Here is a 25,469-nt window from a genome sequence, read left to right as displayed (position 1 = left end):
AACATGATTGAGAACTTCAATAACTCAGCCAGAGGTTAGGGGTCTATAACAGGAGTGAATGGGTGAGGTTCTGTGGTCTGCAAAGTGCAGGAGGTCAGACTAGATAATGATGCCTGGTCCCTACTGACCTTGGATTCTATCTTCTTCCTCTCTTATATTGATATGGATGACATTTGTAGCCTCCACTGTTGTAGTAACCCCATGGATTTTTTTTTCTCCTGCAAGCTCCTAACCTTTGTGCCCCTTGTACATAAAATTCCAATTTCTACCATTTGAGGTTCAAGTGCTTTGAATTCTATGTTGACCTTTTGTTCTAAGTTCTAGGGAAGCTGTTTGTGGAAAATATTATATAAATTTTTTAAAGGAATTTAACATGTGTTTGGCATATTAACAGTTAACTGTGAGAAGATGCCTTTAGTTTAAGTGTTGTTCAGGACACCAGTTAACCTATTCTCCACTCTTTGGCTTCTCACACTGCACTCCTTCAGCCAGAGGAGCTCACGCTGCTGCTAATAAAGCTGAGACGGCAGCAAGCTGAACTGAGTAGTATCCGGGAACACACACTAGCACAGCTCATGCAACTAAAACTTGAGGCCAACAGCCCAAAGGTCAGCTATGAAGTAATGTGTGCTATGTACCATCCTCACTAGCTCTGAGCCATTCATTAATCAAAGTTTGCGTTATGCCATTAGTGCAAAGGTCTCTGGTTAGCCATGGATGTAAATTAGAATACCATTGTTGCCTTGCATATGTGGTGATCAGCTATTAACCCTTTGAGTTCTTAATGCAAAGCTTGAGAGTACATTACTGAATCAAAATAGGGGTAGGAACACTTCCAAATGTATTGTTTCCACAAAACTGGAAGCAAAATTACAGGCTCTGTACATTTGATCAGGTGAAATATACTAAAATAAGTAATAGTTGCCATAAACAAATGTATTATGGTAGATGATGAAGTGAATTTATTTTGATTATTTGCCTCATCTCAGGTGTGATTTGTTTTCTATAATTTGTTCAAAACTAGGACATTCGTTAAAGCTTATAAACTTATCAAAGGGTTTATAGTTGCTATGTAGTCATGTATAGAAAATCCCCATGCACGTACTGGTTTTCTGTGTGTATTAAGATAATTGTTACAAAATTCACATGAATAAAGAAAGGAAATTACAAGTTAATACCTCATCAAACAAAGGTATACCTTCTTTGGTATCTTCCTGCTTCCTTGTCTAATTTAATATGCAAAGCTTTTTAAAAATTTACTGTAGTAGTTCATAGTGAAATTTGTAGGAAATTTTAATTATCCATTTTCTCTTGAGCTCAAAGCAGTTTGTATACAAATGTAACATTTGTTTTTAATTAAATTGAAAGATCACTGGCTAGTTTAACTCTTTCCAAACTGACTTTTTATATGTTCTCAACCTTCTGTCCCTTTCCTTTATCTTCTTGACTGCTGCCTGCTAGAATGAGATTCTTTCACATCACCTTCAAAGGAATGCCATATATTTGAATCATCAGGTGGGATTAGCAGCTTTTTCTTTGTTTGTCTCAGTGTGTGTTTGTGCTATTGCCAAATTTAAAGATGCTAGATATTTAAAGATGTTTTCTATGAACTGGAGTTGGGTATTTTATATATTACCTTATTTACATATCACAAAAAATCTTAAATGTTGTTGAAAATTGGATATAATGAAATAATAAGAACCTGAGCATTAAATTTAAATCAGAATGTAGTTTTAATTCTCAGGTTCCAGTTTATTCCTGCTGTTCATTGCTTTTCTGTAATGTAACTAACTAAAATTTCCTCAACTTTTTATCATAACCAAACTCATCAGAAATTTCCAAACTGACAAGTGTGACAAGCATACTATTTCATAGAGAACAGCTATTTCTGATTATTTCAATGTGTTCAGAACAAAGAAAACTGAGGTGTTTCTTCAAGATATAAATTTAAAGAGGGACATCACATTGGATCAAACTTGAAAGTACATTTTAAACATAAGGCAACTTACCTGATTTTGTTTTTTGCTAAGTTGTTTGCTCATGAGTTATGTATGAATAAGATGTTACTCCTTCATAACTCAGTTTTTTCTTCTGCTGGATTTCAGAGTGAGAGCATAATGCTGCATTTGACAACAAAATCTGTTGATAAAAGAAACAATTGGGCTTTTTGTCTTCAAGATAGGATCAAATGAAATTTTCAAATGGGTTCTGCAAGAGAGCTTTTTAAATAGAATGATGAGACCTTTGACAGAAATGGCAGAGAAAATCATAACAAGTACTTGAAAGGAAATATAGGCAAATAGATGTTTAACTATTGTTTTCTTACATGAAAATCTCAAAACTGATTTTCAAACACTGCATGTTGCATTTTGCATCTTACACATTTCACTTAATGCAAATAATTTCCTGATTGTTTTTGCACCTGGACATCCTATGCAGTAGTCAGGACTTCATTGAATTGTGTTTAAAAAAACAAACACCACCTTCTGGCTTGATTTTTCCATCACCTTGCATCTTGGGTGATCACTTATGAATGCAAATTGAGTGCAAGGTTGCATTCAAGATGAAATGCTACCATTCTGATTTGATTGTGATTTACACTCATCTTGCACTAAGTTTGCATTGATGTATGTTGGTAAATGACTACCCACGGTGTAAGGCGGTGGACGATCAGAACCTGTGTTGTTAGTTGTGCTAGACCAAAGTACATTTCATCCAGCTCAAACATTTCCAGCTTTGATTTTGTTATTGCTTATACAAGATGTTAAACTACTACTTACGTTCCATTTTTTAATATTATTGGTTGGTTACAGGGTTTGTTCAGTGATCTGGCAGTGTGATATTCTGATTTAAATAAAGGAAATGGCATTTACTGTTTGAGGAATAGTAAAGCAGTTCTTGCATAGTAGTCAGGTAAATACTGATTATTAGAATTCCAGAACAAATGTAATGATATCTTATAAAGCCGAGGATTACAGAAATACTTACTTCCACATTTTTAGAGTTTCTTATAAATTCATTTAATGCTGTCATTTAAAAAAATAAACCAAGTCTCTGCAGTAGATCAAGGAAGTGGCTAAACTTCACATACAGTAAGAAAGAGGCAGTTAGTATAAAATGGGATTCCCAGTCATAAAATCATAGGGCATAGGGTTGGAATAAATGTTCTGGGTCATCTGCACCATTCTTCTCCCCTCTCCCTTTGCACTAGAACAGGATTGTCCCATATACTAAATAAATTCCTTAAGAGATTGTAATCTTCTTGAACGCCTCTGGAGCTGGTATTTCAATTATTCCCTTAGCAAATTAGTCCATTATCAAATTAACCTTATTTTTAGGAGAAAAAAATCCTACTGTATAGCCTAAATTTTTTCTTGTCTACTTTCAAGCCAATGCTCCTTCTTTACAGCATCTTTAATCACCTTGAATAATCCTTTACCCTCTTGGGTTGCTGCATTTCAACTTTATATATAAATTATACATTTCCTTTTTTGACTAGTTTGTAATTTCTGTATATAAAATTCCCTAAACCTCTCTTCATGGTTCGTGTAGCTGCACTCCAATCCTTTTATCTTGGTCACCGACCTTTTGGATTCTGAGGAACTCAGAACTGTACATACTACCTACTGCCTCCTAACCAAGGCTGGATTGCAGAACTCCACTCTTCTCAGTACTACGTGCAAAACTTTGTGTATAAAGTAACCTATGGTGATTGCTGAGCTCTCACAATGAAATATTGCCTGTGATTATGATTAATTTCACAAAGCCCAAGAAATCATAGGAAATTTTTTTATTATTATTATTAGAGGGCAGTTCTTTATACTGCTGTTTTCCTTGGAGATACTTATGATTTGTTATATTATGGTTTTGGATTTTTATTTGCTATAGTTTTAGGTACATAAGAACAGTGCAGCACAAAATTGTCTCTAGATAATAGGTTTCCTTGAAGTCTCATGGCCAGCAGTTCAGATCACCAATCAAACACCACATCTTTTAAGAGGGGTTGAACCACTCTTGTGGCTGCGGTATTCAGGAAACATCAGAGGAGCCAGACATATTTGCTGTCTTTTTTGCAAGTGCCCACTTGGGACACCAACAGTGATCATAGGATCATATTTGCTTGCCCAGTGCATGCTCTTTTATGAGGGCAGCAGTATAAATGTAATAATTTCATCATGAATCCAAAGGATTAGTTATCTAAGTGTACTACTAAATCCATTTCCAGTGGCCTCTTTATTGCCCTTTTTTTCGTGACCATACTCACACTGAGTAGTAATAGTAACCACAAATGGAAACATCAAAATTTCAAATAAAGACTGTGTCCGCAACACTTAAATGTTTTATTTCACCCATGGATGTTTTGTTAGAACCTGCACCCATTATCAGAGGGCAATTCCATAAACAGGTCTTAGAACTTAATTGTAATTTTGTTATTGATGAATAAAATCTCCTATAATTACCAGCTATACTTTCCAGTGAGACTGAGCTATGTATTTTAGGGTTTGGTGCTGGGTCTCATCACCAGAGTATCTGAGCACCTCCCAGATTGATTAGATTGGGACATATCTGTTGGACTGCATGAAGTCTTCTGTCGTCTTCCTTCTCTGATAGTAGGAATTTCTCCAATGAGAGTTTTCTTGGATGTTCAGCAGATTTTAGATAGGCTTATAATGTTGCTCTGTATTCTTTGGTGTTATGGCATCAGAGTATAATATACTCACAAATTTTAAATGCTAATTATTAAATGGATTCAGCTGCTTTAATGGGTCTCTCATTTAAGTAGAAATTGTTCATTGTTTCTCACTCTGAGAAACTTTCATATACCACACTGAGTATAAAAAAAGCATAGCAAAGAAAGACATTAGTTTTGGGGATGGGTTAGTGAATTACATGAAACAGCAGGCGTATCTAAGATAGGGTTCTTGAATTCTATTCAGAGTTCTGCTACTGACTTGCTTTGTGGCATCAAGCATTTCATTAAACCATTTTGTACTTTAGCTGGCTTATGTGTAATACTTTTGTGACTGGGGTCCCGGGGGAGGGGGTCACGCTGAGGTTGCTCAATTAGGGCAAACCCCAAAGAATGGGGCAGACAACCCCCAGATCTGGTGGTTATTCCAACACTTAGATTTACTCAGCCAGCACCAAAACAGCTTTTACAATACTTTACTGGTTACACAGAAGCCAAAATACAATTTCCTTAAATCAGCCCAGCCTGGGGCACCCCCCAGATGGCAAAGTCAAATATGAGGGGATTACTGAAAATCTTGTTCATCATATAAAAAATTGTACCAATCCCAAAGGATCACACACATTACCTCCCAAGTTAATGAATACTTTAGAGCATACCCAAATATATGCTTCCGCCAATTCTTATTAACTAAAATTAATTAAAGAAAAGAGAATGTATTGGTTAAAATATCAGTATACATAGAGACACGAATACAGTTCTGAGATCAGTTTCATAGTAGAGATGGTGTGCTTTTGAGTTGCAAAGAGCGCTTAGAATTAGTCCATAGGTTTAGACCAATGTCCATTACCAGGGTAATTCAAGTGAATTTGGAGACCTCAATCTTGTGGCTCAGTGCTTCCCCTGGTAAAACGTGAGCAGATTTGATATGAACGGATCAGGTCCCAAGAGTCCTTTATACAGTTCCTGGGCAGCATGCAGTCCTTGGGTGAACAATAGGCTTTTAACGTAACCTTCTGTTTCCTACCTTCACCAGTAATTAACTATATGGATTAACATAAGGTAATTATCCATTAAGCAGTTTATAGACACAGTTTACCACAAACTTTAAAGAGACATATCGACAATGACATTATTTCACCCAAGTTCCGTCTAAATGTTGTTTCATTTGGATCTCTGAATTAACAGAATACAGCCCTAGACAGGAACCGTCCTGTCTAACAAGACATAGGTAAACATAGGCTACTACAATCACTATCTTCTTCCAATTTTTTAACAATACAAGTTTACATTTTAAAGCGCTAGACTCTCTAACATGGAATGGCCCTAATTATATCTACATACTTTCCTAACATGTCTCTAAAGGTTGAATCTGGGTCACAACTTAAATTAAAGTTTGTAAAGAACTTTGTATCCCCAGATAAAACGAACTATATAAATGCACATTATTACTGTTACTACTGTTATGGTGCAGGTGTTCTGTAAAATTTTGTTTTCATAGCACTCATAATACAATTTGAATCTGTTTTTATGTTAGTACTGTGGCTAAGTTGCTGTCTTACTCAGTTTAGGCTCCGTTTTGCTCTAACGCTTCTGTAGATAATTGTACTGCATATTTGTGGGTTAGTATTATTCATAAAAATGATAGAGTGAAATTGAATATACATCACCTCTTGACAAATAATGAACATTTAATGGTCTCTCAGTTACAAACATCATTTTCATAGGGATATAAAAATCATTTGGTTTCTGCTGGAATGGCCTTTTGGTCAGCACTTTGCAGTGTTTTATGTAGAGGATTGTTTCCCAATTGTTGACCCTCCAGCTTCTTTAGGGACCGGGATTGCTGTTGAGCAGTGACCTTTCCAGTCCAAATTACGGAGTGCTGTTAACCTCCATAGGTAAAAATGGGGTAGGAGGTCCCCCAAGATACAGTAAAAGTTGTGTTATCTGGCACTCTACCATCTGGAAAGCTCTAGAAATGGGCATTTCGGGATGCTGGATCTGGGTGGTGCTCACTTTGAGTGGCTCCCCGCAAGTGGCAACATGTCCCTGCTGCTCCAAGGTGGAGGAACGGCCACCAGGGCGCCATGCACTGCCCCTGCCCTGCCCCAAGCACTAGTGCTGCAGCTTCCATTGGCCAGGGACCTCGGCCAATGGGAGCTGTGGGGGTGGAGGCAGCACGCAGAGCTGCCTGGACATGCCTTTGCCTAGGAGCAGCAGAGACATGTCACTGCTTGCGGGGAGCTGCCTGAGGTGAGTGCCGCCTGGATCCGACATCCCGAAACCCCTCCTGTGCCCCAACTCCCTGCCCTGAACCCCCTCACACCCTAAATCCCTCCCAGAGCCTGTGCCCCGCACACCCTCTTGCACCCTAACCCCCAGTCCTGAGCCACCTCCCTCACCCAAACTCACTCCCTCTTAGTTAACCGGAATTTTTGACTTACCAGCTTCCCCCATTCCCCCAATATGCTGGATAAAAAAGCTTTTACTGTAGTATTAAAATTAGAACTGCCTGGAGGATGACAACTCAATTTCACAATACGTTTCAAATTTTCAGGATTTGTTTTTGTTCTGTGTTAGAACAAAACCAAAACCTTTCAAATGTCTTCACAAAACAGAATTGTGTTTAAAACATTTGTTTTTAGATTAAAAGATCAGTCTTTCAATTCAGTTCGCGCGCTCTCTCTCTCTCTCTCTCTCTCTCTCTGGTCAGAAGTTCCAAAGAGCCCTGGACCTTAGAAATCTTCCTGATGAAAATATGGTAGTAATTGATAAGTCTTGATGAAATGGTTCAGCTTCGAAACAGCCTGTTTAGTTGATAGTGTTTTGGCTTTCTTTAGTCAAAATTATTTTGTTCAAGTTGTCAGCAATTTGTTATATATTGAGTTTAAATTAGTTCTGTTACACTTCAGTTTTTTCTAGAAGAGCTCTTGATTGGTGTACAGCATTGGTAGTTTTGTTTAGTATTATCATGGACGGGGGCTGCCATAATACACCACCTCCCTCCAGGAAGAGGGGAGACTATTGTACATCATGAAAGATGTAGTTCAGATACTTCATGTTCCCACTCTCTTCCACAGGCTCAGCTCCCTGCTCAGACAACAACTCCAGAAAGGCACTTCCTAATAGAAATGTTTGTTTTCAAATTTAGCCAAAAAATTTAAATTTATCTGTGGAAAAATTATACAAGAATTGTTTTCTATAAAAGAGGGAAAATGTTTTTTGACTAGCTCTGGTTTTTAGTAGTTTCCTATTTACTGCATATTATGGGGAACCTTACTGTTGTATAGACAGTATTTTCTTTCAACACAGGCCAGTTTAAGATTTGGTCACATGACTCAAAAATTGCCCTCTTAGTGTAAAATGCTACTGACCTGCTGACAGGTAGTTATCAGCTGAGACGAACTTGTGTAAAGAAGCTAGAGCATCAAGTAACTGTTGTTGCAAAGTAGGACAAAAACAGAGCCTTTGAGACTTTTAAACTTAGTGAACACTTAAGTATTTCATATGTGACTGTTACCTTATTCTGCTTCTCTTTAGGTTTGTCAACAATATACTATAGGAATAGGGGAAAGAAATCTTGCTAGAAAAATGGTACTGAAATAAATACTTTCAAATGTTCCCTGTGGCATAAGGATCTTTACCTAGTGGGATTGGAGTAAAAATGGACAAAATGTAAATAAGTGAGGAAAATTTCACTTTAATCCAAGATGGGCCGGCTTTTGCCTCTCAAACTCTACTGTTGACTATAATAGGGATATATTATCCTGTAAATTAAGACAACTGTCTCATTAGAGGCACAGTATGAAATATATTCCTCACATATACTGGAACCTCAGTATTTCCCACTAATGCCTGGTAACCCATTGTGAATTAATGAATGTTGTAGATGAGTAAATAAATGAATGCACAATAAAGCAAAGAATGTATCACAATATACTTCATTTAGTAATTGTATCTTACTACTATTTGTAATTCAAATTTGATTCTTCATAGTATACTAGAAGTATATTTGCTTTTTAAATGTAATTAAAACTTCACTGAGAATGGGAGAAAAACGGTTGTTTTGGTACAAATTATGGGGTCCTTAGCCAGTGCAAATTAGTGAGGTAGCACTGATACAGAATGTTGGGACCCACCTAAAACCACACACAGATTGGAGTTTTCAGTTTATGGAGAAATTGTTGTCATTTGGGTTGGAAAATGTGCCTTTCAATGGGCAGCAGAGCAGTAGCTTGTCTGTCACATCAAATTGGTGAGGCAGTAGTTAGTCTGTATGAAAATCCACTGTGTATACAGTTACATGGTAAGAGAGATGAGAGACATACATCCTCTATAGCTGGATGTAAAATTGACATAGCGCAAGAGCTGGTTGAAATTTTTTGATTCAGAGGGTCTTTCTACAAAAAATGGCGCATCAAACTGGACATTTCTAAAGTAAATATCCATTTTAGATATTTTTTTGACTTTTTGTTGGAAAAAACAGATTTTTTCACTCCTAAGACTAAAAATTGCGGGTTTTGGTTTTTCAACAAAAGTCTAAAAACTTCTGAAGAAAATTTTTGACAAACTTTTTTACTTTATATTGATTTTTGACATGAACAAAAATATGTCTTAACGAGCTCTACCTAACACAATATTCAAAAATCTTATAAGATTGTAAGAATTCTGGCATAATTCTAGCATGCTGGCATAAGGCGACCATTTTCTCTATGCATTGCTTGGGTTTTTTTGAAGGCCTAATTCTATAATTTTTTTTTCATAAATGATCAAAGAACTTGTTTTGGACAATTGCACATGTGGCAGTAAATATAAATGATTTGTCTAACCTAACTTATATATGTCTAACCTAACTTGAAACTTGCAACAGATTGTTTCATTGCCATATATGGGTAAATGCAATAACTAATATAATTGAGTACCTTTGTATATAAAAATTGCTGCATTGCTACCTTTGTTGCATTGTAGATTGTGAAGTACTGGTGTAGATCATTGTAAACTTGATCTTAGTATTCAGTTCCAGAAGGGCTCAAATAACTCATAACATACTGAAGATGTAATCTACATTTTTATGTCTGGGGGACTATTTTATGAGATGGTTCTCAGATAAGAATTTGGATGTTGCTTACTGCATATTTAAATTACTGTATTTGTGTTGTAAATTACTTCAACTCTAGCTGGCTTATTGCTAAGTAATATCATGGTTTGGCTACTCACTATTTTGTCCAGTTGTTCCTGATGTTTTACCTATTGTAACTTGAGTTTATTGGTGAAACATCTGAAGTAATTAGACTTACTAGTGATATGAACCACAGTGGAAATGATGCAGCTTTTATGAAATATTAATATCTTCTTGTGTGTATGGGAAACATGAGTTTGATATTTATCACTTATGTTTTTCAAATGTTTACTTTTCCTAAATGTTGGAATCTGTAAAGGCATAGGTTAAAATGTAAAATGCTGCATTATTAGAAAAAATATTGAAGTAGAGGCTATATTTACAGTGTCGTCTTTCAAATCTAGCTATGGTGTAAACTGATGTTTGCTGTATGCTCCTCCTGATTTGAAATAGATGAAAGAGAATGAACCTTTAATCACCATGGTTCACACTATGATTGAGAACTCGGCGCTAAGACCACAACTGTACCAGCAAGTAAGGTCTTGGACAGTGAATGAAATTGCTTTATCATCTGCAAAAATTTTCCTCAGTGACAGTTTTTGGTTGTTCTTCAGATTTACTCATAACATCAGTGTTTCTCTTATTTGTTTTGAAAAACCACAAATCATTCATGCTTTATAAAATGCTGTGATATTGTTAGCATGGCTTTTGCTGAACGCTTTTGTTGTTGAGTATATTAAGTGTACCCTTTGGATAACTTCTTCTGTCTAGAATGTTTGATCATTTGGTATCGTATGCAGGTGTCCAGTAAATTCATAAAATTTCCAACAAGCTTCCAACATTTGTCTTAAGGTGGTCATATGCACAATTAGCTTTCCAAGGTGCTTCTTTTTGTTCAGCACAAAAGCATGCCATTGGTGTTTACCTGGTCATATCTGGCAACTTTCTTCATTTTAGGAGATAGATTTATAGATTTTGGTTTGTTTGTTTGTTTGTTTGCTTGTTTGCACCTAGTTAGTTTTTAGCCTTGGAGAAAAACAGATCAAAATAATTTTGATCTGGAGACTGTAGATCCAAGGGGCAATGTTTTATTAATAAAATCAGAACCAACATACCAGAGTACACACTTCTAGACTATATAGTCATGGCTGCAACTCTGGTGAGACATAGAGGGGGGAAAATGTGCTGAATGGAAATATGTCTTTGGGTTGAGACCTGCATTAACTTCAGACTAGATGATCATAATGGTCCCTTCTGACCTTAATATCTATGAATCTAACTTACAAGCATGGCCAATACAAATCTGTAAGCACAGCAGTTTCTTAGACACATGAGTTTCGCTGCACAAAATACTGTATTTCAAACATCAAAGTTTTAAAGAAGCCTAAGCATTCTTATTTAAGCGATTGCTGTATTTTGTAGCTAATTGAGCTATGAAAATCTGTGGCTGCCAAACAGAATAAATATTTGACCTGTTCCCCTCAAGTTCAGGAATTACTCCAAAATGGAAAGAGTGTTAAACAAAGTTACATGGCTAGAAGGGAGTAAGACAAATTCTGCTATGAAGAACTCTCATTGATGGTGATGAAATTTTTTGCTATGCCACTGTAATACGACTCCCATGCGATTTTTGTCCTTTATATTGGTATATTACAGTGTAGAATATAAATAAACCCTCCAATAGTTGCCTTAAGTTAGGAAAAAACTTCCCCTATGGACATCTTACATAATGTTCGTTTTCATTGTTTTATACCTTGCTGTGATTCATCAGATATTGCTTGTTCTCTAAGATGCGATACTGGACTAGATGGACTATGTTTCTGTAATTTTTGAAATCTCTACTTGCTAAATTCTTCTTTGTAGATATACATATTGTGCACAAGACTTAATTCACAGATAGGTAGTGATATTTTCAGCATTACATAATGGACATTACACATTTCTCATTGAATGCAGTGGCAGTTGTGTAACACCACTGTAACTGCACACACAGAGAAATATTTGTCCCAACTATACATATAGCTTACACTAACAACCAGCAATAAATTGTACTTCAGGAGTATTTAAAATGCTATTCATTCCTCTGCACTCATACAATGTGATTTCACTATATATTTCAATGTTAGCAGGAATGGGCTATGTCAGTTCTTGGATAGGAAGTCTTCAAGGAAAACTAACATGTCTGTGGGAAGTGATGGTGGCAATGGAGTAGATTCCTCTTAAATCAGGGCCCTTTTCCTCTTAAATCAGGGCCCTAGGAGGAACTGTCACTGGAGGTGGTTCCACTGGATGTAACATAAAAACAGGCTCTTGGCCACTAAATATCCTGTAGCACACTGCAAGAGGTAGTGTAAGCTACCTCAGTTCCTCCTGTAATTCCAATTGAATATGATTGTATTCTTCACATCTTGCCCTAAACCATCTAGTAGATTTGCTGTACATTATTAAGCAGCTGTTGCACTGACAGTGATGGGCAAAGTAGTTCATATAATTTTGAGATTTTCTGTGTTAAATGAATGCAAAATGTTATTTTACAATATTCCCTGTTGTGTGGAGGTGAAGTGCTTCTCTAAAAGTTTCTGCCTGTTGTGTATTACTGATAAGACTGTAAAAAATGGAAATATTTCAGTGGCTATTATAGATTGTAAAAAAGTGCTCTCACTTCAGGCATGCCCCTTGTGGCTTGGCAAAGCAGCTGTCTTGTCATTTAATATCAACTGCAGTCAACTGCACCGGGCCTGCAGTGTTCTCTCTTCTTGTGACGTGACCCTCTGGCCAGGTCATTTAAAAGTCTCTTCCCTTCTGGTGTATTAGTGGGTCTTGGGCGGTGGGTCCTTCGCTCACTCTGGTCTTCGATGTCACTGAAGAATACTCCCCCCCCCCCCCCGCAGAGTGAGTGAAGGACCCGATGCCGAAGTGCTGCTGAAGACTCGGAGCGCCGCTTGACCTGCCGCCCAAGACCCGGAGCGCTATTGGGTGAGCAAAAATTTAAAAGGTGCCAAAGAATTAAAAAGGCGCCACTTCTGCTCAATTAGGGGGCGGCCGCTGCCTTGCTCCCCCCTTAGCTACGCTACTGGTTAGTGTCCCACATAACACTGGTCATCAATATGACATCTGCCACTCCTCCAGGGCTCCTCTTCTGTTCCACTCTTAGAGCCAAGGCCCCAGGGAAAATAGGAAAAGGAAAATATAAACCACAACAAAAGCAACTTTGTCTCCTTCCCCAGGCTTGAACTTTTAAATTATCCTGAGTCCTCCTCAGCTCTGTTTTTCTACAGAATTCTGACTCAGAGTCTACCTTCGTGGAATCCTGTCTGAATCCTCAACTTTCTGCTTGTGGGTTGGCCTTCACTCGGGTGCACTAGCAGAGTCCCCTGCACCCCTGTTAGCCTATCCCATCAAGCCCAGGATGTAAAATCTGTCCTGAAGCTCCTCTGCTCTCTACTAGGCAGAGAGTGATTATAAGGTTCTTCCCCTTTCTCCCTGCAACCCTTTTCTACTCTTAACTTCCTTGCTTTATGGAAAGCATGTAGCTCCTCCCCCAGCTGGACTCATCTTTTAATTGAATCTCCAAGTGCAACCAGCTGTTAATGGGCCCACATTAACCATTTCATTGCCTGTGTGGGGTAAACTCAAACTTAATACCATTTGAATCAAAGTATTTTATAAGTAATTATTTACAGATATTAAAACAAATTTAATGTTCTGTACCTATCTCATTAAAAGTGCATTTAGATTTTCTAAACAGTTATGTAATAGGAATAGGAGTGGATGATAGATCATCATCCTATTTTAAACTAGGCTATAATTAAGATTGGGCTTCTGAGAACACAAATAAGTGAGCTTTTTAAAAAGCCACTAAACTTGAAAAGAATTACTTTGTATATCACTGTCCAAGGAAGCTGCATAATATCTAAGAGTGTTCTGGAAAGATAAATTTGGGGTCTTGAAAAGCTACATAATGTCCCTGTTTGATTACATAGAAATCAGTGTAAGGTTTTAACCATATTTTTGGGGGTCTGGGCCAGATTTATATTGACCATGCTTATGAGCAAACTCTTAAAATATTTCCATTCCTAAGTTCTTTCTTTAATTAAGATAGAAGCTTTAGTTCGGAAAGGAGGGTTTTAAAAAAAATATATTGTTTCTACACTATTAGAGGTTTAAATAGATTTTTGTTAAAAAATTGGGTTTTAATCTTAATGAAGTGCAAAAGTGCTGTGGCTTTTTCATATTCTGATACTCATTTTCATTAAATATTCATTTCAAAGAAAGTTACTATGTGGTTTTAATACACTATACATACTTTTAAATTGTCACCAGATGCATTTGCGTGAGGTATGTGGAAATGTCTTGAAATGAAACACTTAAGTCTTTTAAAGATTTATTGTATGTTTGGAATGCTTGTATGTTTAACTTTCCCCAATCCTTGCATTTATAAACCTCCTTTGGACTTGTGTTTCTACAGTCTCTTTTCTACACAATTGATGTAAAAATGTTCCAATTAAATAACATGCATATGGAGGGGAAATGTATATGTTAGGAATGAATGAATATGCATATATTTTTATGTATTAACTAAAATGGGATCTACAAAGTTTGGCACAAATGGATATCTATATATGTTAGCCCGTTTTAAGTATTTTAAAATATATCTCTAGCAGTCAGTCTTGAGATGTAAAGAAGTAAACAGTTAATACGTTGAGCATTCGTTCATATCAAATCAGTGTGTGAGGATCCCTTCTACTGCTGAGTAGGATGGCAGTCATAACCTTGGTAAAAACGAGTTTTCATACCTCAGCACAAGAAATAGAATTGTACAGGAACTCCTCACTTAACATTGTAGTTATGTTCCTGAAAAATGCGATTTTAAGCGAAATGATGTTAAGCGAATCCAATTTCCCCATAAGACTTAATGTAAATGAGGGGGTTAAGTTCCAGGGAAATTTAATACTGGTACACAGTGATGATGATTGTGAAGCTTGGTTGAGATGGAGGAGTCAGAGGATGGGATATTTCCCAGGGAATGCAGTACAGTACTGCTAAATGATGAAATAGCAGTTGGCTGAGCCCTCAAAGGTTAACTCTCACACTCTACAAGGCAGCAGGAAAGGAGGGAGGGCAAACACAGACACAAGTGTGTGTGAGAGATCGAGATGCGCATTTCCCCTTTAAGTATGAAGAGTGGGGTCAGAAATACACTGCCTTGTTAATTAGATCAGCAAGCTGAGACCAGACTGCAGAAGGCAGCAGCTCCCTCCCTTGGTGTGTCCCCCTGCTCTATGGAAGATGAGGTAAGCGGGGTGCAGGAGCAGGGGGGAGGGGGACACCCTGACATTAGCCCCCCTCTTCTTCCCCTCCCACCTACACAGCAAGCAGGAGGCTCCTGGGAGCAGCTCCAAGGCAGAGGGGCAGGAGCAGCACATGGCAGTGGGGAGAGGGACAGCTGAACTGCTGGCAATTGACAGCCTGCTGAGCAGCTGCTGCACAGGGAACTTAGGGGAGCAGGGAGCTGATGGGGGGCAGCTGGTCCACCCTGGTTCCTAGCCCTCACCAGCTAGCTGCAACGGGCTGATCTTCCTGCAAGCAGTGGACAAAGCGGGCAGCTGCCAAATGTTAGAAGAGAGCATTGCACAACTTTAAACGAGCATGTTCCCTAATTGATCAGCAATGTAACAAAGAAACAACCTTAACTGGGACAACTTTAAGTGAGGAGTTCCTGTATTCAGTTACAGCAATTGCTGTAGTATGGAGTACTATATCTAAAAGAGAGCTGAGGAAAAAGTGCAAATTTAAAAAAAAAAAAAAATCCTACCTACATGCCAAAAAAAAAAAGTGTATATCTGTACATCTTACACACTGTGTACGTGAAGAGCCAATTCTGTTTTTAGTTACTCTGGTGTAAATTTGTAACTACACTTGAACACACTGGAATTTTTATACACCCCCATTAACATAAAAGAGAGCAGAATAAGGCCCTGTATTTAGAATGCACACATGAAAATTTATATAGTGATATATAATTGTGTGTGTGGATGTAATCCGGATGTAATTTTATCTACTACATAGTCTAGATTTGATTGAATTTTTATATTGCAACTATAGCACTGAACATTTTTTCTGAATTATGCATGCCTAATAAACTTAACACAATTCCATAGTTTCAGTTTTAATTAGCAAGATTTAATAGTTTGAGTAAATAACTGCGATATACCTTTCTCCTTCTGACAATCCATATTTGACATTCCATTAGGTACATTAAGTAACAGATTTAAATATTGTGTATTAACTCAAACTATATAGTCATACATTAAACTTTTGACATTCTAATGGAATCTGATTTTGGTGTATTAAAATTTTAACTGTAAGATTAACATCATTTTCATGGTTCTGGTGAAGTTATTTTATGCGAATATTATTTTTCCTTATAGTTGACACAAGACGAATGTAGGGGTACGCTATACAAATATAGAGCTGAAGAACTGGATATAGATGTAAGTATAGGTTTTTGGCTTTCCCCAAAGTAATGTTAGTCTTTGGCTTACTGTGTTGATATTCTGATGTAGAAGTTTCTATCCTGGTCATAACATTTAGATGCAAAAACTACTTAATATAGTGGGACACTAGTAGCAATTGCTTTAATTAAAGTGGAGGGAAATTTCTATTATAACTCCCAGTTGTCATGCTTCTAGCTTTCTGAAATTATCACATTTTGGCCTGAAATTTTCCAGTGTTTGTCTGTGCGCAAAGGGGAATTATTTCTGGAAGTTGGGGGAAATATTTCTGGAAGTTTGAGCAAATATCCCATAGCTGGTTTTGAATTTATTGGGCTTGGGGAGATGCTAGCACTGTAAGTGAATTTGTAGGGGTGGGTGTGTGTGGGTGTGTATATGTATGTGTGTGTATATATATATATGTATGTATATATATGTATGTATATATATATTTGTGTGTGTATTTAAAAAAAAATCCCTGGAATCATCAAGAGATTTACAGTACTTAATTATGTAAGTCTCTTGAATCAGCAAGTCTACACTTAGATGCACTGTTTGTAGACCTGTAGGCCTTTTCTAAAGTACATGTTCCATATGCAGTTTTAAAATGGGTAACTTTATGAAATCAATTACTTTAAAGCTATTAAATGCATATAGTCCTTTTTCATGACTATTGTCCATGTCAAATTTCAGTTTTAAAGCTTTAGCCACTATAAAGGGATTACAGGAAAAATTAACACTACATTTATACATGGTTTGTTCTCATTTTAGTTATAAACATGCACAAAACTAGCTCAGCCAGTTTGAGTGTGACAGAAATGGAAGGTTACCTATTCACTGAATATAGTAGGTGAGATAAGGCATGTTAGTTGAGGCTAAATATTACAACGTGAATGTGTCCTGTCCAACTGAGCCGTGTACATTAATCGTAGGAGGTTTTGCAGATGCTTTATTGCCTAAACTCAGGCCACAGAAGAAAGTATTTTCTAAGGGTATGTCTATACTAGCAAGTTTCAGTGCCACAAGTTATACCACTTTTATTAAAGCGCTGAGATTAAACCACTGTTGCATGTCCACACTGTGCTTCTTGTGACGCTGGAGCACATCCATATTAGCAGCTCTTGCAAAGGCAAAGACAGCAGTGCTTTGAGATAACTATCCTGCTGTGCAGCTGGCCGCAGGGTACTTTGGAAAGGGTTTGCAATGTCTCATGGGGCAGGCACAGCGTCACGATGCAGGTTGATCCCATTGTTCCATGGGCATCCTACTACATTGCTGGCTGCTTTTCAACTGAAGTTGGCGGTGGGGAGAGTGTGTGATAGGGAGACAGTGTGTGTGTATGGAGGTGGGGGAGAGAGAATGTATGTTTTGGGGGACAGAGTGTGTCCTCATGCTGTCTTGTAAGTTCAGACAGCAGCAGGCGGCAACCAGTCCTGGGGGAGGGGGAAACCCTGGGCTCTTTGCACAGCAATGTCTCTCACCTGCCTCTGTGTTCAACAGCAGAAGCATTCCACATTAATGGTTTGCTTTGTGTCCCAGAGCAGATAAGCACACAAGGGCTGTCAGAAATGGTGCTTTGAAAGGGGAAGGGCGCATGTCTCCAGGGCAGCCGAGTTCAAAACAATGAGCAGAGTGGTCACTTGAGGCATAATGGGACAGCTCCGGAGGCCAATTACAGCACAGAAAACAATCAAGAGTCTACACTGGCAATAGAGTGCTGGAACTTCTGTGCAAAAGCCTTACAACTCTTGTTGAGGTGGTTTTTTTTGCAGTGCTGCAACTGAGGAGTTTCTGCGCACTAAGTGGCTTGGCAGCGTGTACACGTCTGCCGTTTGAGTGCAAAAAGCTGCTTTACTGCACAGAAACTTGCCAGTGTGGACAAGCCCTAAATATTTCACTACTTGAGTCTAACACGAAAGACAGGTGGGTACAATGCCTTTCTTGACTTCGTTATATTAAATACAGATATTTTACCTTTTCCATTTATTTGATGACAACTCACTTTACTTTCTACGTCTAATACAGTAAAATGTAAAAAGCTGTTTTATAAGTTTACATTTGAGATTTAGAAAAAAGAATCCATATTTAGTACCTTAGAGACTAACAAATGTATTTGAGCATAAGCTTTCGTGAGCTACAGGTCACTTCATCTGATGCATTCAGTGGTAAAGTGAGCTGTAGCTCACGAAAGCTTATGCTCAAATAAATTTGTTAGTCTCTAAGGTGCCACAAGTCCTCCTTTTCTTTTTGCGAATACAGACTAACACGGCTGCTACTCTGAAACCTGTCATATTTAGTACGTAAGCAACTAATTGAGAGCAGATTTGAGTGTTTCATAAAGCAAGATAAAATGAAACCTCACGACATAACTCGTATATTTGATACCAATATTTCATCTGGTCTTTCTGTAAGTAATTTGGGCCTGGTTCACCCTACTAGGACAAAGGGAGGCAAATTGCACCTCCAGGCCAGCAGGGCTATTTGATCCCTAGGGAAGGTCAGTCAGTCTGTCACCTCCCTTCCTGGGGAGTTAGTTAGCCTTACCCTCCAGCTGTTGAAAACTGTCCACAAGATACTCCAATTAAGTGTATTGCTGGGCATCCTGAGCAGCACCACCTATTTTGAGGTGCTGCACCTACTCTCTGGCCCCCAGTGCAGTAAATGTTGCTTGTGCCTTGTTCTTCTCTGACCTTCAGGTGGACTTCTGATTGGATATATACCAGCAGAATGAGTCAAGCTAATGTCTCTGAATTAGTTAAATTTTATCAGTATGAGTGTAAAGTTTTATTTGACTTTAAAATCCATTACATTTCATTACAGGAAATGTGAGAATCTTTATATACCCTATGTTCACTGACGGGAATAAAACTCCTAACTGACAACAGATTTTATTTTTGCCTGTGCTGGAATCTTCGTCAGTGTAATGGAAGCCTATATTACTGATGAGTTCTTCAGAAGGATACTGGCCCTTAAAATAAAACTTACAATGGAAAACTTTTAGAGAAACCATTGCCTCCACAGAACACAGCAGCAGCTGTATGTTTTAGCAAAAAGAACAGGAGTACTTGTGGCACCTTAGAGACTAACAAATTTATTAGAGCATAAGCTTTCGTGGGCTACAGTCCACTTCATCGGATGCATAGACTGGAACATATAGTAAGATGTATAGAGATATAGATATATATACAGATAAGTTAGAAGTTACCATACAAACTGTGAGAGGCTAATTAGTTAAGATGAGCTATCAGCAGGAGAAAAAAACTTTTGTAGTGATAATCAAGGTGGCCCATTTAAACAGTTGACAAGAAAGTGTGAGGATACTTAACTTAAGGAAATAGATTCAATATGTAATGGCCCAACCACTCCCAGTCTCTATTCAAACGCAAGTTAATGGTATCTAGTTTGCATATTATTTCACGCTCAGCAGTTTCTCATTGGAGTCTGTTTTTGAAGCTTTTCTGTTGCAAAATTGCCACCCTTAAATCTTTTACTGAGTGGCTAGAGAGGTTGAAGTGTTCTCCTTCCAGTTTTTGAATGTTATGATTCCTGATGTCAGATTTGTGCCCATATATTCTTTTGCGTAGAGACTGTCCAGTTTGGCCAATGTACATGGCAGAGGGGCATTGCTGGCACATGATGGCGTATATCACATTGGTAGATGTGCAGGTGAATGAGCCCCTGATGGCGTGGCTAATGTGATTAGGTCCTATGATAGTGTCACTTGAATAAATATGTGGACAGAGTTGGCATCGGGCTTTGTTGCAAGGATAGATTCCTGGGTTAGTGTTTTTGGTGAGTATTTGCTTCAGGTTGGGGGGCTGTCTGTAAGCAAGGACTCATCTGTCTCCCAAGATCTGTGAGAGTGAGGCATCATTTTTCAGGATAGGTTGTAAAATCCTTGATGATGTGCTGGAGAGGTTTTAGTTGGGGACTGAAGGTGGCAGCTAGTGGCGTTCTGTTCTCTTTGTTGGGCCTGTCCTGTAGTAGGTGACTTCTGGGTACTCTTCTGGCTCTGTCAATCCATTTTTTCACTTCAGCAGGTGGATATTGTAGTTTTAAGAATGCTTGATAAAGATCTTTTAGGTGTTTGTCTCTGTCTGAGGGATTGAAGCAAATGTGGTTGTATCTTAGAGCTTGGCTGTAGACAATGGATTGTGTGGTGTGTCCTAGATGGAAGCTGGAGGCAGGTATGTTTTAGCAATTTGATAGTACTTAGTACTGTGTAATGTAAGACTTAGTGCTCCCTGTCATTTTCAAGCTGATAGATTATTTGGTTTGCAATGCCATCACCGAATAGTCACACATACGTTTTTAATAGAAGGATGTGAAAATAGAACCACACAGGGCTCCCTCAAGATTGCTTTTGGCTTTGGTGAGTAATTGCTCAAAACAACCTTCTGTAATATAGGATAGAAAAGAATGGATCTACTTAATAATATGTACCCCAACCATGGCCTGCAGGTGGGTCAAAATAGCGTGATCAGCTGTAGTAAAAGCTGCTGTGAAATCTAGAAGATTTAGCTGTAGAATAACTAGTTACTACATTTGACCCATGCTGTTTGAAATTACAGTAACGCTCTAGTTTATAGGGCCCTTTTCAGAGTTTCTTAGGCTGCTTTGAAAATTCAATATTCAACTTTACAACATTTAAAGTTAAATATATAGTAATAACAGAACTTTAAATACTCGTGAAATGGTTTGATACTGTGTTAATATAGATGATATGCAGAAGAATAATATACTAATTACAACCATCTTCTCTTAAACTAGACTAAGCTTAGCCGATTATGTGAACAAGATAAAGTGGTACAAGCACTGGAAGAGAAACTTCAACAACTACACAAGGAGAAAGTAGGACAGTTATATTTATTACCTAAAATGGATGTTATTTTACATGGCTATTATCACAACACTGATAACTAAAGTAAAACGAAAATCAACCCAATGATGCAGAACATTAAAAATTAATTCTTTTTATTATAGTACACGCTTGAGCAAGCTTTGCTATCAGCCAGTCAAGAGATAGAAATGAATGCAGATAACCCAGCTGCTATACAGAATGTAGTCTTACAGCGAGATGACTTACAGAATGGACTGCTTAGCACTTGTCGAGAAGTGTCTCGAGCAACTGCAGTAAGTAATAGATTTTTTTGCCAGTAAAACTCAATGAGGTGTTAAGCAATTTTTCTTCGTGTTGGTACTTTTAATTGAATTGTCTACAGTTTCTTTCTTTCTTATATCCCAGCAAATCTTAAATTGTCTTTCATTTACCTCGAGCTTCTGGTGAGGCAGATAGAAATTTTTTTTCTTTTTAATCCGGTCAACAGGTGAAATCTTTTAAATTACTTTAAAAGGGATAAATGCATACAAACTTTAATTGATTTGGCAACTTTTTTCTGTGAGATGAAGAGTTGATTGTAGAGCAAGTTATATAATACCAATAAACCATATCTTATGGAGACGTTCTGATGATAACTTAAGATGCTGCACTTAACTTTCAAAAAATGTATTGGCTCCTTTGTAAATATGTTAATATACAATAGAGGCAAATACAGAGAGGTGGTATTCTCCTGTTAAGTTTACTATATGTTCTTCTTAAAGTAGCTATAGCAGCGTATTCCACTTAGGTATGTGTGTGCCCAGCATGCCAGAGCTGGAGAATTTTGCCTAATAGTACCTGTATAGGGGCTGTGCTTGCACCTCATAACCATAGCCCCTCCCCTAGATACATGAGGCAGCTCTGCCCTGACCCCTCTCAGTTCCTTCTTACTGCCCATGGCTGGAGTCAGAGCTGTGTGTGGTTTCACCTCACAATCCCACTATTTTAGTGACTTTTCTAGTTATATATAATTAATTAGTACCCATGGTATAGCGTTAGTTAGATTTATTGTTAGTTAGATATAGTTTAAGTGTTTCCCTGGTGATGCCTTCACCAAGATTGACGTTGTTGTGTGGGGAAGCAGTCCCCTTCAATGATCCACACGTTGTGCTTGATGTGCCTAGGTGAAGTCCATGTCAAGGAGCAGTAGTTCTATTTGCAGATCATTCACCAAATGGACTTAGGTGGCAAGGGATCTTCAGCTGAAGCAACACCTGCTCAGACAGGCCTGCTTCAGCGCCAAGGCCATCGATATCCTGGAGCTGGTGCTTCTCCAGAGACACAGAGGAATTGTTCCTTGTCAAGTGCGTTAAGGAAAAGATCCCATAAGACTGAAGAAGGTTGCTCCAGGCCCTGTGGGGACTCGTCTACCTCCTCCTGAAGAAGTTCAGATCTGCACCGGATGAATGCCAATGCACGGGATGGAGGATGCCCTGTCAACCACTTCCCAGTATACTATGCAAGGAGGATTGGAGACCCCATGCCGTTGACTCCAATTCTGGCCATGGGGTGTCCATTGAGTCCAGTACTGATGAGGGTGATGCTGGCATCACCTGTTTCTGCGCCAGCGATTTATCAGGAGCCAAAACACCACCTCTGCCTTTCAGTCCCTACCTCGCCCTTGGTCCAGGACTTGGCAGGGCTGCATCTTTTATAGCCCCATTGGCTGGGCAGGCTGCCGAAGCTGAGAGTTTGTACAGTACCCTGAGATCTCTCTTTCACAGTCAGTGGAAGTGGGGCTGCTGCTGGGCTCAGCACACGTTTTGGAAGCCTTTTCCTGTCCCGGAGACAGTAGGATTACCCAAGGAAGGGTCATAGGTACCATAGGAGAAAGTAGTCGGGTCTGGGGTTCGGCTAATCCATGTGCCCTCTCCCAGTGCCTATCGAGTACCGGGTTTCACTTGGTTGGTCCAGAACAGTGTTCCAGTCATCTCTCCTTTCTCCCACTTCCTCCATTTGGGAACAGGCTGGCCCGCTTTCACAATGGTTGGAGCTCAATCACCATTGTTGGATTGTGTCATCCAGTTCCTTTCCATCCCTCCTCCTTCTTCAGGGACCCCCTCAGGAAGCAGGTTTGCTCTTTACTGGCTTTGGGAGCAGCAGAGATGCCGCTGCTGGAACATCAAGGTCATAGTTTCTATTCCCAGTACTTTCTGGTGCACAAATCCAAGGTAGAGGTGAGACCCATTCTTGAGCTTCATGGCCTCAACAATTACATTGGATAAATGAGGTTCTGAATGGTCATTCTATCTACTGTTCTCCCTTTGTTGTCTCAGAATGACTGTTTTACTGCTCTGGATCTTCAGTATATATACTTCCATGTGGTGATTTTGCCAGGCCACAGAAAATTCTTTTGATTTGATATGGCAGTGTGTCGTTTTCAGGACACACTGCTTCCGCTTGGCCTGTCTTCTGCCCCCCTGGGTTTTTACCAAATGCATGGTTGTCATGATGGCGTATTTCAGGAAGAAAGGAATCCACGACTTTCTGTATCTGGGTGACTGGTTACTGAGAGGCAAGTTCAAAAAGAAAGTTCTTGCCCACATCAACACTACTCTGTGTTTGCTCAACCGTCTGGTTCTCATCCTAAATACCAGAAAGTTTTGGTTGCTGCTCAGAAAAATTTGTTGGGGCCTTAGTAAATTCTACACGTTTGGGAGCATTTCTTCCGACCAACAGTTTTCAGGCAATTTGCCGTCTTTGCCTCAGTCTGCAGTCTCAGCCTTTCACGTCAGTTTCCCAGATATGCCTGAAGCTCTTGGGCCATACGTCCACTTGCATGCAAGTAGTCCAATTTGCAAGGTTGCACCCTCTCTCATCCACCCATATATACTCGGGACAGTTTACCATCTGACTGTTTGCCCACTAGATAGATTGGTCTATCATCCTCTACTGGTCCTGGACTCCTTGCAGTGGTGGACACATCTAGAGAACATTTGCCAGGATATTCCTTTTGTCCGCCCCTGGCCAACCAGGTCTGTTGTTACCTGGTTGGAAGCACACCGGGGGTCACTGAAAGTCCAAGGTCTGTGGTGGGAGCAGAAGGCCTCACTGCATATCAACATGATGGAGCTTGGGGCCACCTACAATGTTTGTCATGCTTTTCTGGACTGTTGGGCTCAGTGGTTCACATACTTACTGACAATACAGACAAGATGTATTATGTGAACAAACAAGAGGGAGCACATGTCTCCAGTCTTCTCACACTGTCGGTTCAGCATCCCCATATTGCTTCCTTTCCATTTCGAACTACTCACTCAGAATAACGTTCGCACCCTCTATCCTGAACTCAATTCCCTGCATCTCATGACGTGGCTGCTGCACGGCTAAATGAGGAGGAAGAGCGGTGTTCAGCAGCTGTTCAGCAGGTCCTACTTAACAGAAGAAAGCCATCTACCAGAATGGATTATTCAGCTAAATGGAAGCAGTTTTCAGTGTGGTCATTAGACTATAGCATTCAACTGATGCTGGCTTCTATCCAGGATATCTTGGAGTATCCTGCTGCACCTTCAGTGGCTGGGACTTGCACTTAGTTCAATGAAAGTGCATCTGGCAGTGATATCAGCCTTTTATTCCCCACATTCAGAGATCAGTCTCTCCAATGGTAGTAAGATTCTTAAAAGGGCTTCATCTCCATCTTTCGGTCTGAGAGCCAGTTCCTCCATGGAACTGTAACACTGTCCTAGTGGCTTTAATGTGACCTCTGTTCTAACCCCTAACATTTTGTTCCTTTTTGTTTTTGTGTCGGAAAACTGCATTCCTGGTAATAACATCCACAAGGAGAATTTGAGTTGCAGGTTCTGATGGCAGAGCCTCCTTATAAACAATTCTCTAAGGACAAAGTGACTTTACAACTACACCCCAATGTTTTATCTAAAGTGGTTTCTTAGTTTCATTTGAACCAGGTGGTATATTTACCTGTGTTCTTTCCTAAATCGTACTCATCTCCGGAAGAGCAGTGTCTCCGCATGTTAAATGTCAGGCAATGTCTAGCCTTTTTTCTGGACATGATTAAACAGTTATTTGCTTTGCCTTGCCTGTTTGTGTCACATGCAGATCGTATGAAATGTCAGACTGTCTCTTCACAGGTGATCTCTAAATGGATAACCTCCTATATCAAGACTGTATGAAATAGCTTCAGCTATGCCTCCTCAGCGAGTGCAAGCTCATTCTACAAGAGCTCAAGCAACATCAATAGCGTTCCTCAGTGATGTCCCAATATTGGGCATTTGTAGGGCTGCTATGTGGTTGTCTGTACATATGTTTATGAACCATTATGCCATC

At 39.0% G+C, this 25,469-nt stretch overlaps 1 protein-coding gene across 28 annotated transcripts in view; it reads left to right on the top strand.

The window, feature by feature from the left end:
- PLEKHA5 (pleckstrin homology domain containing A5) overlaps positions 1–25,469 on the top strand; it is a 267,659-nt gene that overhangs the window by 201,988 nt on the left and 40,202 nt on the right. For 6 of the 28 annotated variants that reach the window (XM_038399885.2, XM_038399892.2, XM_038399862.2 and 3 more), the window contains exons 13-15: positions 16,244–16,306; positions 21,077–21,157; positions 21,290–21,439. In XM_038399885.2, the coding sequence (XP_038255813.1) occupies positions 16,244–16,306; positions 21,077–21,157; positions 21,290–21,439 (294 nt within the window). Of the gene's footprint in view, positions 1–488; positions 609–1,461; positions 1,516–8,233; positions 8,315–10,216; positions 10,347–14,135; positions 14,151–16,243; positions 16,307–21,076; positions 21,158–21,289; positions 21,440–25,469 lie in introns of those variants that run through there. The other 22 variants (XM_043516710.1, XM_043516714.1, XM_043516731.1 and 19 more) reach the window with 10 other exon arrangements.

Source organism: Dermochelys coriacea, chromosome 1, assembly GCF_009764565.3.
Source record: "Dermochelys coriacea isolate rDerCor1 chromosome 1, rDerCor1.pri.v4, whole genome shotgun sequence".
NCBI classification, from domain to species: Eukaryota; Metazoa; Chordata; order Testudines; family Dermochelyidae; genus Dermochelys; species Dermochelys coriacea.
Note: the sequence above shows the minus strand (reverse complement) of the source record. Positions and strands in the feature narration are given on the sequence as shown.